Source organism: Sinohyriopsis cumingii, chromosome 3, assembly GCF_028554795.1.
Source record: "Sinohyriopsis cumingii isolate HCF-2022 chromosome 3, ASM2855479v2, whole genome shotgun sequence".
In the NCBI taxonomy this organism is placed as follows: Eukaryota; Metazoa; Mollusca; class Bivalvia; order Unionida; family Unionidae; genus Sinohyriopsis; species Sinohyriopsis cumingii.
This window is the reverse complement of record NC_142963.1, coordinates 44,796,886-44,812,408: the sequence shown is the minus strand read 5'-3', so window position 1 is coordinate 44,812,408 and position 15,523 is coordinate 44,796,886. Positions and strand designations below refer to the sequence as shown.

At 35.0% G+C, this 15,523-nt stretch overlaps 1 protein-coding gene across 2 annotated transcripts in view; it reads left to right on the top strand.

Moving 5' to 3' along the window:
* LOC149802775 (uncharacterized) overlaps nt 1–15,523 on the top strand; it is a 43,322-nt gene that overhangs the window by 8,412 nt on the left and 19,387 nt on the right. For both annotated transcript variants that reach the window (XM_089951312.1, XM_089951311.1), the window contains exons 4-6: nt 7,212–7,577; nt 12,824–12,955; nt 14,807–14,922. In XM_089951312.1, coding sequence (XP_089807438.1) covers nt 7,212–7,577; nt 12,824–12,955; nt 14,807–14,922 — 614 coding nt within the window. The remainder of the gene's footprint in view (nt 1–7,211; nt 7,578–12,823; nt 12,956–14,806; nt 14,923–15,523) is intronic.

The following is a 15,523-nucleotide window of genomic DNA, read 5'->3' as shown; positions in this document are numbered from 1 at the left end:
AATTACAGTCAAGAAAAACAGTCTCATTTTACAAGTTTTTATGAGGATTCCTTTCCGATCAATGTGCTTATTGAACTGTATGTTAGTATATGTTAGTCACTGGAACAGCCTCATCATTACTGTGTTGTTTTATGCCATCCATCACTTAATTCTGATCCGGTCAGGCACATATGTTTATCATTTAAACTGAATCAATAGGGTGTTTCATGTAACCGGATGAAATGGGTTGAAAATTATGCAAGAAACCGAGTGGTCATTGTACATCTTACATATTTCCAAAAACAATTAGAAATGATGGTGTGCCACAAGAATGAGCATTGGGACATCTCTTGTTCCAATCTTCGTAAATGATATTGTCGATAGTACGAGTTCTCTCAACTATCTCTTAGAAATTACTGATCTCTGTATTATTCGTCCCCATGTTGTGAAGAAATATATAGTCATAATTAATGTTAGATACGGCTGTTAAAAATATTCCCAGTAATGGCTCTTAAGGTTTAATTTAAAAAAAACACATAACCAAAATTCAATAGAAACCCCACTTAAAACCAACCAAAATAAACCGGACATAAAAGTGGCTTTTGTTTTGAACAACATGAAAGTCGGGCTTCTTCGATGAAGGTTTTGTACTCGTTAGCAATAGTAATCAAATGGAAAACGGTATACATCCACTTCCTTCAAAAAAATCTTGTCTTGCAACCACACGTCCAAATGAAATAATCGATCAATTATGAACTAACCCTAGCTAGATTCTGTTCTGATGGGCTTGAAATCCAAATTTGTGATGAATATCATCCTCTTTCAATGAGCATCAAGATGTGCCTTCTTGGCTTCTTTTCCGTAGGTCACGACGATTTCAAGGTACGCTCGGTAAATGTACGTATCCATGCTGCTACTGACCAGTTTGTTATTCAAATACAAATCCACTTAGCTGACTAACAAATACATAAAATTGTTGACGGTACCTACTCAATTATTGGCACCTGAAGGGGTGCTGTCTATTATAGGAATTTACACATTCACGTAAACGTACCAGCTATTCAAATCGTTGTAATCTTGGGTCTTTCTTTTAACTAGACGGGATAAAATTCTACCTTTTTGGAGGTAGGTGGCATAGCAAACAGATCAACGTTTGACATGGAATATTCGCAAGAATATCGGTACATCATTTTCTTTGTAACAACATTTTGTTGGTTTAGATGTTCCCCTTTTATTATTCTTTCTCTGAACATACTTAAGGGTTCTGAAGGCTTGTCGACTTCTCTTTCTGCATTAACATTGCTGTGCCCTGTAAGAGGAATATACGCTTTATCCAGCAACGTGCATGGCATTTACTAGGGTTTATCGGCAAGCCAAAATGTTTTGTCCAGTTTGAAACAACACATTTTGCCTGCTCTCACGAAGGAATCTTTTGTTTTATTTTCAATTATGATATTTTGGAGAAAATCTGCGTCAAAAAAGCGACATATTTTAAAGCGCGCAATCCTCAAGTCATATCAGTTTAAATATAGAGCCACCGCACGAAAAGTGGAATTGAGAATATATCTTATAACATGTCCTTGTGTCGAGCGATTCCTTGGAACACAGGATACATGAGTTACAAGTCAATGGACAGGCGTTTCGGCAATGTAGTTTCACCGTGACTTTTCATTTCGAGAATGGAATATTTTGTCAAAGATCTACTTTTATACCAATGTTGACACTGGCAGATAGTGAGGATGTACAGATTCAAGGAACCTGACACGTATGTCCGCCTTCCTCGTAATCAGAAATAATAGATGCTACTTTGAAAGGAATGCCACAGTTGTAAAGTAGCTTGTTGTGGTTGATATATTTCGACGTTTGGGGATATTTTGGCGTGTCCACCCACAATATTAAATATACTGGGAGAGCCAGTGATAGACAACTCGATAAGTAAGCATTGTTAAGTTTTAACCATGGCTTAGCCAACTGATCTTTGAAAATAGTGGCAATCGTTTCCACACGAAGTTGAGCACTAAAATAAAAGCCTGTAGGAAATTTCTTGTTATAGATGCTCCGTTGAGGTTTGGCTGGCGATAGTCATTTGGATTCGTATAAACAGAGGGTCGTTTGCATTTAAGAGTTCTTGCACATTTGGTGATGATTTCGACAGAAAATGTCATTGATTTTCACGGACAATCTAGACTTGCGAGGAATAAATGATTTCTTCCAAAGCGACTTTTTAATTGCCTTCTTGAGCTAACTGAAGTGCTTAAGGTAATATGGCCATGAAACTACATACGTTGTTGTTGATAAACACATCCACGCTACCGTCTCTGGGGAAAGTAAAGTAAAACTGGTTATTCATAATTCTATGGCTATGCTTTCCAAAGGAGATAGAGTTTCCAAACGTTTCAAAAGAGGATTGTTGGTGTTTGTTCTGGTGATGACTGACCTTGGTCGCAAAGCTTCCATTCTTACCACTCGATGAATAGTTCAAGGAAGGATTGAGAAGAATGAAGCCATTGCAACTGCTTTGTCAAATGGTCCACGACTGTTTGTTTCCTTGGTACGAACTCAAGCTGACAATGGCTGTTCCATTGACACAACACAAAACAAAGATTTGACAGAGGAAGACGATTTGCGTTTTAGGCACACGTTTTCCTCACCTTACCCACATGGTTACTTCTTTTTATACACGCTGATTTGCAAAGCGGCAATTCAAGAATCAAAACTACGTGGATATCCTTTCCATGCTACTTTCAATTCTTATATTAGGCATTTGCCTACTTTATATCTTCTTCTATCGAGGGTAGTTTCGATATAGTACACGTCTTCCTATTTTTGGTCATTCGTCCAGCTCGGGCATGAGAAAAATTCATTTCGACACTTCACCATTTGTGTCTTCTAATTTATAAACTCGAGGATAGCGGCTACGCATTCGTCCAGTGACACGAAGTGATTCCGTTGTCTTGTTAGGTAAATAACGTTCGTTATTCTAATGCGCATCTAATCGCACGTCGTTAACATTCCAAAATTCTTGGGGGCAATAGGGGATGTCTCTTTTCTTGTCGTTCAAGACGTCGGTTCCTTTATCTGTTTACCTTCGGAGAGGATGACGATCGCTTTGTTTCAACACCAATTTCAACGCTCGTACTAAATCGGTGCGTGTTTTAGAAGCTAAAGGAATGACCCAAGGAAATTTGGAAAAGATGTCGAAACAAATATTTGTAACAACGAGTGTTCGTTGCCAACTGAGAGGCATAGTTTCAATTAAGTTGTCATTGATGATCGATACACACAACTTGGTTTGACATCTGAAAACGTTTCGACGAAAGAGTTTGTGTAATGCCGCACCTGGGGTATATGTACACTTTTACGTTTGGGTTGGGCAGCACGATACAATTTTTAAAATTGGCAGGATTGTTGTAAATGCCCGATAAAATGTTATCCATAAACACTCTTCAAACTGCCACACAGTGTTGACCGATGATGCACGTGGTTTTGTGTGGTGTGGAGACTGTTTGGTATGCCTAGACGAGCCACAGGGCTGAGAACAGAAGGTCATGGCGGTAAAGGAGTCACGCTTTTCTTGCTTTCTTTTCCAATTCTGACAGAAGCTTGAACCACTAGGCCATCGGAAGTGGCCATGGTGTCTTAACAAATACTTTTCGCAAGTAGTCGACGATGAATTTGATATAAACGAAATCCGAGAAACTTAGTCACTATGACGTCCCCAACTTCAATGTCAACAAATATTAAATAAGGATATGGTGATATTCTAAGGTCTGAATACAGTTACTGATTTCTTTCCACTGAATCTGTTGCAACATAACTGATAAAGGTTGTGGCACGATCTTATATATGTCTTTGGTTTGGCTCTGATAGGTGTACATTTAGCACTGGTCTTGAATGGCAATTTGAAGTAAACCAGATCAGTCACTAAAGCACTCTCCACAGGTCATTAAGAAGTCTCTTCTTAAAGCGACACTACATCTTTCAAGCGTTTGTTTTTCTAATCCTTCCAGTTTTGTGTGTCCTATGGAATTATCTCTCCCTCTTTGACCCTGTAAGTAGAAGTATTTTGGTCGAAAGTATTCTGCTCCTGTGGTACACGATCAATGTCTGATCATTTTGAATATTTTCAAAAGAACTAAATCTCGTATAACAATTAGGTATAAGTGTTTGAAACATATATGTTGTAAAATTTTCAATTGTTCTTTGCGTTTGACTTATCTTTAGAAACCATTTATAAATGCGTTATCTTACCTCCAAAGGCAAAGCACGAACGTTTCATTGCAGAGTGTCTATCAGAATGAAATTAGTTGTCGGGTACAATCAAAGGAAGAGAGTGCCAGCGATGAGACCATTTATAGTGCTCCAGATAGATAAGCCGAGTCATTCTGCTCTCATTCGTGATTGAAACACATAAACTGAAACACTTGATTTTATCCCCTTCTCCCAAATTGACGAATCCGGCTCAGGCCAACTGTTTGAGTATAGGTCTAGTTAGATATTTAGGCTGCTTCAATGTGAACGTTTGGAATAAATTTCAAAGTCACAATAGCCAGGCAAAGCCCCAGGCAACGTGTATTCTTTGACTGGTTCATTTCGATCAGGTGTAATTTTCACAGGCATGGATAAGATCGGTTAGGTGGTGCACACAAAGTATGACGCTGACTATGCAAACCAGTCAATAGTCGTGTGGCATCTCTTTCAATAGTAAAGAAGCAAGGTGGGCGGTTCTAAATGGAATGGCAACGTACACTCACATCATCAATTTCTATAGTGGTAACAGTAGATAATCGCCCGATCAGTGCTGCATAGATGGCATCGCAAGACACATCATCGTACTCAAGCGTGTCACTCAACTTGAACCCTTAACTCATTTTGTGTCTGTGTGAAATGATTCATCTTTTTATACCTGCTTTTGAAATCACAGTGAAGTGTCGATCTTGGAAGTCTTCCTTCTTTTAGACTAGAGCTCAACGCGTCCGTACGGTAAAGTATTGTGTTCTGGAAACCTCATTCGTTTCTTGCACACGATTTGATATAGTTGTTACAACAATTTGGTGCTTTTGTAACCGTACAATTGTGTGAGGCTCCAATGGGTGGTCACGTGAATATGTTGATTCTCTCTTGATTGCAGAGTTTCTCTCTGCATGTCTTAGTTCACCACTTATAATAATTCAGTGTCAATCCTTTGAAATTGCATTTTGGTACGCATTTCTTTCCTTCTGTCTCAGTATTGGTATCCGTCAAATTTTAGGATTGCCGCTAGTAAAATAATCCACCTTGATGTCTTGCTCAGGGATATTATGACTATGAATGTGGAATAAAATGTCCATGTCATATAACAGGGCTCGATATAGTAAAGGTGAAAAGCCTTTGCACAATTTTAAACGAGCAATGGTTGTCAGCTAGTCTGCAATAATGACATTTCCAAACTCGTCAGGAAGTAAAATCACTGGCTCTTCTTCGTAATTCAATTTATATAATAGATATTCACGTGTTTTGTTAATTTTCCTTTGTAGTCTACCAGGTCAAAACAGGAGTATGGATCTGCCATGCACTCCGTATTGGGTAAATTCGGTCGTTGTGCTACTTTACTCTACAAGCAATTGAGCATAACTCTGGCAAAAGAGTGTTGTCCTTCTTTCTTTTAAAAGTGGCCTATAGTGATGAATTCGATGGAACAGTACAAATTTTTTAATTGTTCTTGGTCTTCTGTAGTCTGCAACCCTGAAGGATAGCCGCAGTGGCGTGATACGATGTGAATGTACTAGTTATTGGGAGGTAAACTTTTCATTCGATCAAGCCTTCATAATGACGAATGTATTCCACGCCGATGTGTTCTGTGGACATTTGGATACGTCTTGTATGAAATCGGCCATATCTGCATACCCAAGAATACAACGAACACACATCAATGTATGTGATTTCTTATGCTTGAGATTTGCCCACGGCGCACAGTAAGCTTGCGTCATTATTTCATCCTCCAGTCAAACTGCCGCACGTGCTCAGAGTTTCCCCGTCCTCCATGAAGTAACATTCGATAATGCACCAAAACTCGGGATCACACATTTCCACCGCTCAGTTTCCTTGTCGTTCTAACTTCAGGCGTCGCTGTAGATTTTCTCGCACAATTCGGTCATCGTTTACTCCGAGAATTGACTTTACATGCATCGTTGAGTGTCTCAGGTAGGTCATCTTTGACATAAGCATGCATGAAATTCGTGGTCGATATAGGTGTTTTCTAATTCCCAAACATCCACCGATAGATTTTCAATTTTCTTTTTGCCCCCTTTTCTGGCATGCTGAATCCCATTGTCTTCCTTTACGAACAAATACTGTAACCAACGCAGAAATTTGGTAGATTAACAATGACTGATAATCTGTGTTTTGGGGTATTAATGTGCTGTGGTACACTAAAGAGCACTCGTTGGTCATTGTAGCTTCCGTCAAAAGGTTAATTCCTCCGTGCTCCATAAATAAATATCGAAATTTTCCACAGGAACGGCGTAAAATGTCCATATCGGAAACCAATATTTTAACATTTTTGCCGGAAGTTAAAGGGTTTAGAACTGTAATAATGGTAACAAGCGTAGAAAGCTTTTCCTTGTTCGGTGCGGATATGATCGAGGTGGTAATAGTAAACATCAGATAAATGCAGTAATACAGTGCGTTGATTGGCATAGGTATTACAAATTAGCAAAATGCCCTTCTGGGATTTATGTCATTCCAAACATTTTCGGCATTCAAATGGCCAAATAACATAGGGAATCTTTAAGCTGTACTTGTCCCACTTTCACGTGGATGATTTTAGTTCATTTCATGATAAATTTGGGACAAAAATAGGGTCAAATAGTTTATAAATGGAAAAAATGTCATTTACTGCGACAGTTAGGCAAACTAAATCCTACCACTTTCTTAAATCATGTATATCTATATGGTCAGACTATAATAGCGGTGAATTTACGAAAAAGGGTGGGGAGATAGCGTTTTGCTGAAGAGCGAGCTTAATCTTGTAAATTTCGATTCTGGAACAAGTGTGGTATTTAATAGAAATACACTTTGATTTCCTGCCTTAGTATCAGATGTATTTTATGATGTGGTACCTAACACTATATATTTTAACTCTTCGCCTCGCCGCTCATTAGACTATCAAGTTTATGGCACCATACGATAAAATGTATCTGTTATGACCTTAGGAGAAAAAATTATCATGTATATATTTCTCTTTGTTTCAGGTTTTAAAAATTACGATGCAGAAATCTGTCCTTTTCCAATTGCAAGAGTCAAGGAGAACGAGACATTAGTGATCGCTGTCAAAATTAATGTTACCAGAGTTTGGAATTACATCTGGTCGAGCGAGTATATAAATCGGTATACCCACATACATGGATTCTATATAGAGAATAACTGCACCAACCAAGAAATATCTGGAATTAAACCTGCTGGTTACAATGTTACATGCAACCCATCAGAAGCTATATTGACTTTTACATGGAATCAAATTCAGAGGGACAGAAATGCTCACATGTTTAGTATTGATCTCACGTTTGATGCTAGACCTTCTATTTATAAATTCATCTTTTTTTCTGTCCGAGGCACAGGTACGTAAGGATTTTATTCTTTATCTCTTCTGTCATTCTCATAAATATGGATCTCACACACACACACAAGTATATATATATATATATATATATATATATATATATATATATATATATATATATATATATATATATATATATATATAATCCTCATGTGATTAAATGTATTTAATAAAGTTGGAGTAAACAAATCAAACAACGGTAAAACATATTAGGAACAGAGTAAACAAATTCTCATTTTACATCTTTTCGATAACGATGGAAAGAAGAGGAAATGATCGTCAGTTCCCATGTCCTTTAGGTGATCGGACACAGCTAGTAAATAACCTTCAATAAATTGGCCATTTAGTGGATATATATTTTTTTTAATATAAGTAGGTATGCAATTTGCTGGTAATATATTGTGTTCCTGGAGAATGTAGACCACAAAGAAGCTAAGAGATACATTACACATTGGATGACAATTAGCCTGTAGGCAACAAAGTGCGTCACAAATATATCTTATACAAGAAAGTTATTTGCCTTTTATCCAGAAACGATTTTTGAAAACATTATCAATTCATTTCTTTGAGTTGGGAGTGAAATATACTATGCATATCATAGCAAACTGCAAGTGTAGCTTTATGAACTGAGGGCTTATAAAGGGTAAATTTGATTTTTGTACTATTTTCGCTTAATCTACATTTCTTTTCAGATTTCAAAACGATCGAATAGTTATTTATCGGATACAGGAATAAGACCTGGTGCATTTTTTTTTAAATATATAAGCGTTGAGTAAAACCTCGACTCAGATGTTTGCATGTTGATTGTTTGCAAACTACGACATGATAACTGCATTATACATGGGCTTTTGAGACACACTGTCTACGTTGGAGCTGAGTAATGAGATGATGATGTAGACTCCGCAAACATTTTGTAAGCTAACTGAAGTTTGAATTAAGCACATAGCCAGGCTGTGAAGTCCCATTAAGTAGGACATGATATTCCAATACTTTGCGAATTGTTGATGTGTGCGCTGACGCCTTAGAGGAAGAAGAATACAAAATTAAAAGTGCAGCCCCCCCCCAAAAAAAATTAAACATTACGAATAGTACTTTTAAGCTCATAACTATTTTTCAACAACGAAATCCACCTAAATCGGCTAGTCCTGTTTGTTTAATTTGATGGAAGCCACTGTATTACAAACTACAAGTAGGACTGATTTCACCCAGTCATTCAGAGCTTCGATGACTGGACCCACTTTCCCATGAATGTCATGGTTTCTAAGGGTCTTCTATCTTTTTGTTTCACTTGGAACGTGTTATTAATCCATGGCAATTCGTATGATACGAACGTAGGGATACTGAGAACACGTATTCTATATTTTACATTGCAAAGTTCGAGATGATTATAGGTCTGCTTTATACTGATCCATTTGCCATGCAAGCTTTTTCTATGATTCGTTTACGATGTATTAAGCTAGCTGTACATGTACAGATAATGTTTTGCGGAAATCATTCAAGCTTATTTATAGAGTATTTCTTCCGCAATGCTATACGGGTTTACCCTTTTATGCTTGTGGTTATTTTTTCATTCTTCCTAATTGTAACAGTCACAAACAATGTCCTATGATTAGTTAAGTTTACGGTTTTTGTTGCGAGAGTATACATCTTTGAGTGAAACTGGTAACAAGACAAAAGAGATGTCAGATGCCAAAAGATATTTTAAATGATATCTTCCAGAATTAAATGAGGAAACAGTTGTTAAATGAAGTCTAAGGTATGATAAGAAATAACTTATTTACCTCTATTAAAATATATTATGCAGATCATATTACGAAGATCTTACGTACCCTTTATTATAAGTATATTTTGTACCCTGTATTAGAAATAGCTTATATACCTTATCTTACAAATATCTTATGTTGCAAATATCTGATTTACCCATTATTACAAATGTTGTATATAGCCTGTATTACAAATATAATGTGTACTCCTTTTTTACATATGTGGTATGTACCCTCTATTTTAAGTATGGTATGTACGCTGCTTTACAAGTATACAAATAGCCCACCAGCAGGTCGGTCTATTATTCAAAAGGAAAATCTAAACAAATTAGCTAATGCGAAGTTTATCGTTTTTGCAGAGATTAAAAATAGGCTTTACATCTGAGTTTTCATTATTAATATGTAATGTTGTATCCCGATGTCAACATTTTTCGTCGTGAATAAGTTTAAAATCAGGTTTCATAGATCGTGAAAAATCATGGGAAAGTCAAAGTCGTTCGTGATAATCAAATTGACTTTAAAGATATTTAGAAATTTTACACCAGTGTTTATATTCTCCATTAGTGTGGGGATATTGAAATACATGTCCTCTGTTTGTTCGTCCGTCTAGTCATAACCATTGCCACTAATAAGCTGATGGGACAAAATCAATCACGCGTGTTACCTAGGTTTTATATGTGATGACAATTTTGCTAGAGTGGCGTAACATTTAGGCCACCCGAAAGGTGTTTGAAACATATGTTGCATATCCGGTGACCATCTGCGAGATATGTATAGTTTAGCTTCTACGCTGGGTCCATGGAGGATACAAACGATATAGAAAAGATGCAACAATTTGTTCAATAGGTTGACTTTGTTGAAAATGTTTGAGCTTGATCAAACTTTGTATACGCAATGGTTGTTGGAGAAAACTTTATATAACTCTAACCCTAACCCTTATATTTGGTTATTTGTTTTGTGTTGGGTCTTTTGGGAGTTGTTGGTTAATATTAAGTGCATTTGAATCATCGTCTTGACTATATCAAACTGACGATATCATGTAAGCTTAGTGCCTAACCCTTAACCCTTGCAGGGTGAATCCAACGTTCTGCCAATTGAGTTAATATATATCTGCCTAATTATTCTGGCTTACGGTCGGGAATAGCAGGCTTGTGAATCTGCCATGGCCACATGCGGAAATAGCTCTATGTTCAAATGAGTTGAACAAGGCCTTTGTTGAGCAGACCTTAGTGGAAAAGATTAAAATAAGCCCATATACTTCTTACAAAATTAACAAAGATGCACGATTCTGTGTATCACATAACGAATGTACCGATTTTCTTCAAAGAAATTGCACGATTGTATATTGAAATCTTATCTCTCCGACGTTATACATTTACACACCTTTGTATAATTTATTAATAGAAAAGTATAAATATGTCTATATTAAATAATGCTGCAAACATATAGGTAAACTAAAATTTGTGTATCCATATATATTCCGGGGCAGAATATAAGGCTTTTGGTTAAAGATATCATGCTTATAAAGAATGCATGTATCTCAACACGTTATGCTGTGTAAATGTGATAGTCATTAAAAATGAAATTATCAACAGCTTAGCATGAATGTTATGAATATTTTGATACAACATACCCTATTATCATAAGCAGATGTGATCCTCAAGACAGATGTGATCATGAGATCAGAGCATCAGTTTGTTGGTAACGACTAATGTGATTGCAACAAGAGAGAGAATTTCATCTAGTTGCAGGCCGACCTTTATCTCTGTCATATTTCAGCATACATCTGCAGTGCTAAGCGATGGCTGTTGAGAGTGTTATTTCAACCTAGAAATACGATTTCTATTTCAAATTTCTTTCCACCATCTTTGTCCTGTTTTAACCGATTTGAAAGAATTGTGTTGCAAATGGTTCCGTCATTTTTCAACATTGTTTATTGCAATAAGCAACTATCTTAAATAAAAAGTGGAAAGAAGAATTCATTGTAAATTTGATACCATTAATGTTAATAAATTTTTGAAGACATCACTTTCTGCGGATACGTTTTCACGGTAATATTTGCTTTCCGTAATCACTAACCATCGATATGAAACAAAAGAGTATTAGTAGTTAGAAGAATACAGTGCGATTACATCTATTCAGACTTCATCCTGCGTTCTTCGTTTCTGCAATACGTTAGCTTACAAACGTTACAGGAATAGCTTGATTATCAAAATGTACGGGTGGAATATCTCGATACACATTTGTTTTACCAGTGTGTTTTCATTAAACTTTCTAATATTATTAATTACGATTAGGGTCCTAAATGTTTGCTTTCTTAATTGACTTAACTCCTGTATAAAGGAATATTTAATCAGAACAAAATAGGTTTCAAACATTCATCAGCATTAATACACTGAGCACATACGAAAGGGAAATGTGTCGAGAGAGGCTGGTCCAATTCCATTTGAATATGCGACCATAAGCCTACGAGACCACTTTTGGTGGTACGTGAATATAGTTAAATAATTGATAAAACAACATCTGATATAATCTTAAAGCAGAATAATGTTCTACTAGTAAAATGAAACTATAACGGAATTTACACGCATCACGATGAGACTATAAAACATAAAAATAAGCCACATTTTCAGTGTATGTAGTAAGATGCTCTAGTAATTATGTTGTGAGAACTGTATGTGACAGACACTATACATATAAAAATGACGATTAATGTCAATGTTGCATTACATTTGAATTTTAAATGCAATATCGTTTGGTAACATTTTGTGCAAAAACATAGGAAAAGAAGCTAAAACTATTTCCTTCAATGAACGGAACTCCTTACACGGACCAAATGTGTGCATCACTATTAAAACGATCAGACTATTTTTATATGGGATATTGTAGACCGTACAATATATAAAAACATTCTATTTACACACTGAGTCTGCTTATATTATTAAAATATAATATGATGAAGTCTTAAAGCAGAAGAAATTAGTGTTTAGAGAAACAAAATAAAACGGAATATGCACGCATCTCCATGAGACAGGCACACTTCAAAGGAAGGCATATTGTCAATGTATGCTGAAGGATGCTGTAGCACCTCCGTTGTCTTGACTATATCTGAAGGATACTAAATACTTACAAATGATGACTTCTGTCAAGGATGCAATATTTTTGAATTTTGAATATAATATTTTTTGTTAACATTTTGAGGAAAAGGATAGTAAAAGAACATAAGCCTATTTTGCTAAATGAAGGGAACTCATTACATAAAAAACAAATATCAATTGCTAAAAATTACTACAAAAATATCAAACTACTTTCGATTTGGGTTCCTGGTAAGGACCAAAATATACCCAAAATGACACTATTCCGGTATTGACTCTGATCAAATTTCAAGCATGAATTTATATATATATATATATATATATATATATATATATATATATATATATATATATATATATATATATATATATATATATATATATAGATGCAACAGCACCAAATACAACGAATCCAGCAAGTACAACAATTGCTACAAGCAGTAGTTCAACTAGTTCAACAGCATCCACCTCGATGGTTCCTACTACTAAACTACCTCCTTCGTACGTGCCGGATCCTGGTAAGTGGCAACTGTCATATCTTTGATTGTTTATATTTGTAGCATGGAAATTGATTCTAACTACCATGTTGCAGTTGTTACGACGATAAAATCATACTTTTCAATAATTAGTAGTTCGAAACTCTCTTTAATCATTAAATTTCTTTTGAATTTCATAAAATGTACCATCATCAATCTTCATATCATTATTATCTTCGTACCCTTTATAAAGAATTGAATAAGCTATATAGCTCGATAGGAATATAAGAGATGAACTGATTACATAATGAATGGATCAATGAAAAAACGATGGGATTATAATGGATGGGTGGATAAGAGATCGATTGGAACAAAGAAATAGATAAATTATTGATCGATTAGAAGATCAATAATGAAGTGATTTCATGATTTGATTATAGACAGCTCAATCAATAAGGATAAAGATGGGAAACTTCGATTAATGAATTATAACGATATGCAAGAAATGTAGGAAATACCGTTATTAGTTTATTAGGAAATCATTAACATAAGTTTATTTCGCCTAAACAATCTAAAACAAAAGAAAGCACAGCAACATAAAAATAGAAGAAAAAACATTGATACTGTTTTGAAAATAATATTTGCTTTTTCAACCTTTTCATTAGTAATATATATGCAAATCTCAAAAACTTTTCAACATTAACGAATATTTATTTCTATGGCATGTTACCCATTTTGAAGTTGTTGATTTATTTAGCAAGCGATGTCACATTACCCCCTGCAACGCCTATACAATGGAGAGTACAAACATATAATATAACAATAGTTAAAAAGAAACTTATAAATTTTCACAATTATTACATTTTTTATCTACAAAGAATGATTTTTGTTAAAGGAAGCTTTATAAAGATTTGTATTGAATGAAGTAAAACACTTATTCAAACGTGTTAATAAATAACAGGAATAAAGAATACAAATCATATGGCGAATACAACCCATTCAAGTGCACTGGTTCCAACAATGGATCACGTGTAACAGTGATTGATTAAATGCAATAAGCTGGCAACGAATAGTACGAAACTAGTATTTAACCAGCATGAGCGCTTTCGACTCTTTAATGAGTATTTTTCAAAGGCAAATACAAAACATAGATTAGGCAAACAAATAAAACAGAAAAAGTGTTATGTTTGCGAAACTTTACATTGCTGTTTCTACACGAATTAAACCTTTTAACGTATTATGTTGCAACTAGCTTGTTTCAACTTGTTGCTGATACTGGAAATTATTTGTATTTACCTAGAAATCAATGAGCCATGACGACATCTGTTATTGTATGTAAATTTATGTAAGCGCAAATTATATCCCGGGTATTTCATTGTCAATATAGTCATAGCCTATTAACCAAATTTAGAGAATTATTTAAAAGAAAATATGTCTGCTGCAAAAGATTATTTCGCTTGTGCATGGTTGTCTTTTTCTAGTCTTCTTGGTTTAAACCTCTTGGTTTCAATGTTCTAAGGTGGCGTATCCAGTAAGATTCCTTTTCATTCCTGGTTTGGGAACTCCAGTTTGGGTTGTGAGCAATTGCAGTAAGTGTTGTATCAGCAACAAATTGAAACAAACTAAATGAAACAAAAAAATGTTAAAAGGTTTAATTCCTACAGAAACAGCCATGTAAAGTTTCGCAAACATAACCGTTTTTCCTGTTTTATTTGTTTCTTTTGTCTATGTTTTGTATTTGCCTTTGAAAAAGACTACTATGGTATAAAAGTGATCAGACTAGTTAAATACTAGTTTCGTACTATATATATATATATATATATATATATATATATATATATATATATATATATATATATATATATATATATATATATATATATATATATATAGGTGAATATGAGCTACAGTTGGAGTTTGATCTGAAGGTAGAAATAGGATACAACGAAACGTATGCGGACAAAACTTCGCCTGAGTTCCAGAGCTTGGCCACAAAGTTCATTGTTTCTGTAAGTGTTAGTTCAATATATTTAGATGTAGACCAGCTTTAGTTGAGCTATCAAAAATATGCCAAACTGAATTCAAGGGACCAGTGTGCATTTAATCCAAAAGGAAAATAATTCAAAGCACCAGCGTGTATTTAATCTAACCTGAAAATAATTCAAAGGACCGGTGTATATTTAATCCAAATGGAAAATAAAGGAATAGGACGTCTAAGTGCTAAATAGCTTCGCTCAGATTTATTTAATGCTCATCTTCCATCCGGCTCTTCTTGGGGGCTAATTTATGAAACAATGTATGATCTTCAAAATGATTGTTGGGATATGAGTGGTCAACTCAGAGATAAAGTCATTTAAAAAGAAAACGTTGTGTAATGTAATGCAGTACTATCTCACTGCCAGAGTTTCAAGACCTAGACCCATAGTTGCAGAACAACACAAAATTTGAAATAATATTCAAACATTATAAACTTTATTATAATAATAGTTATTTTTAAAAAGTTTGGAATGATGAAACTGTTAAATTCTTTATGCAGGCCAAGTTTCTTCGAGAATAAGGAACTCTAAATGAGAATTACAATTTTTCGACTCTTTCGTGTGCTTCTGTACT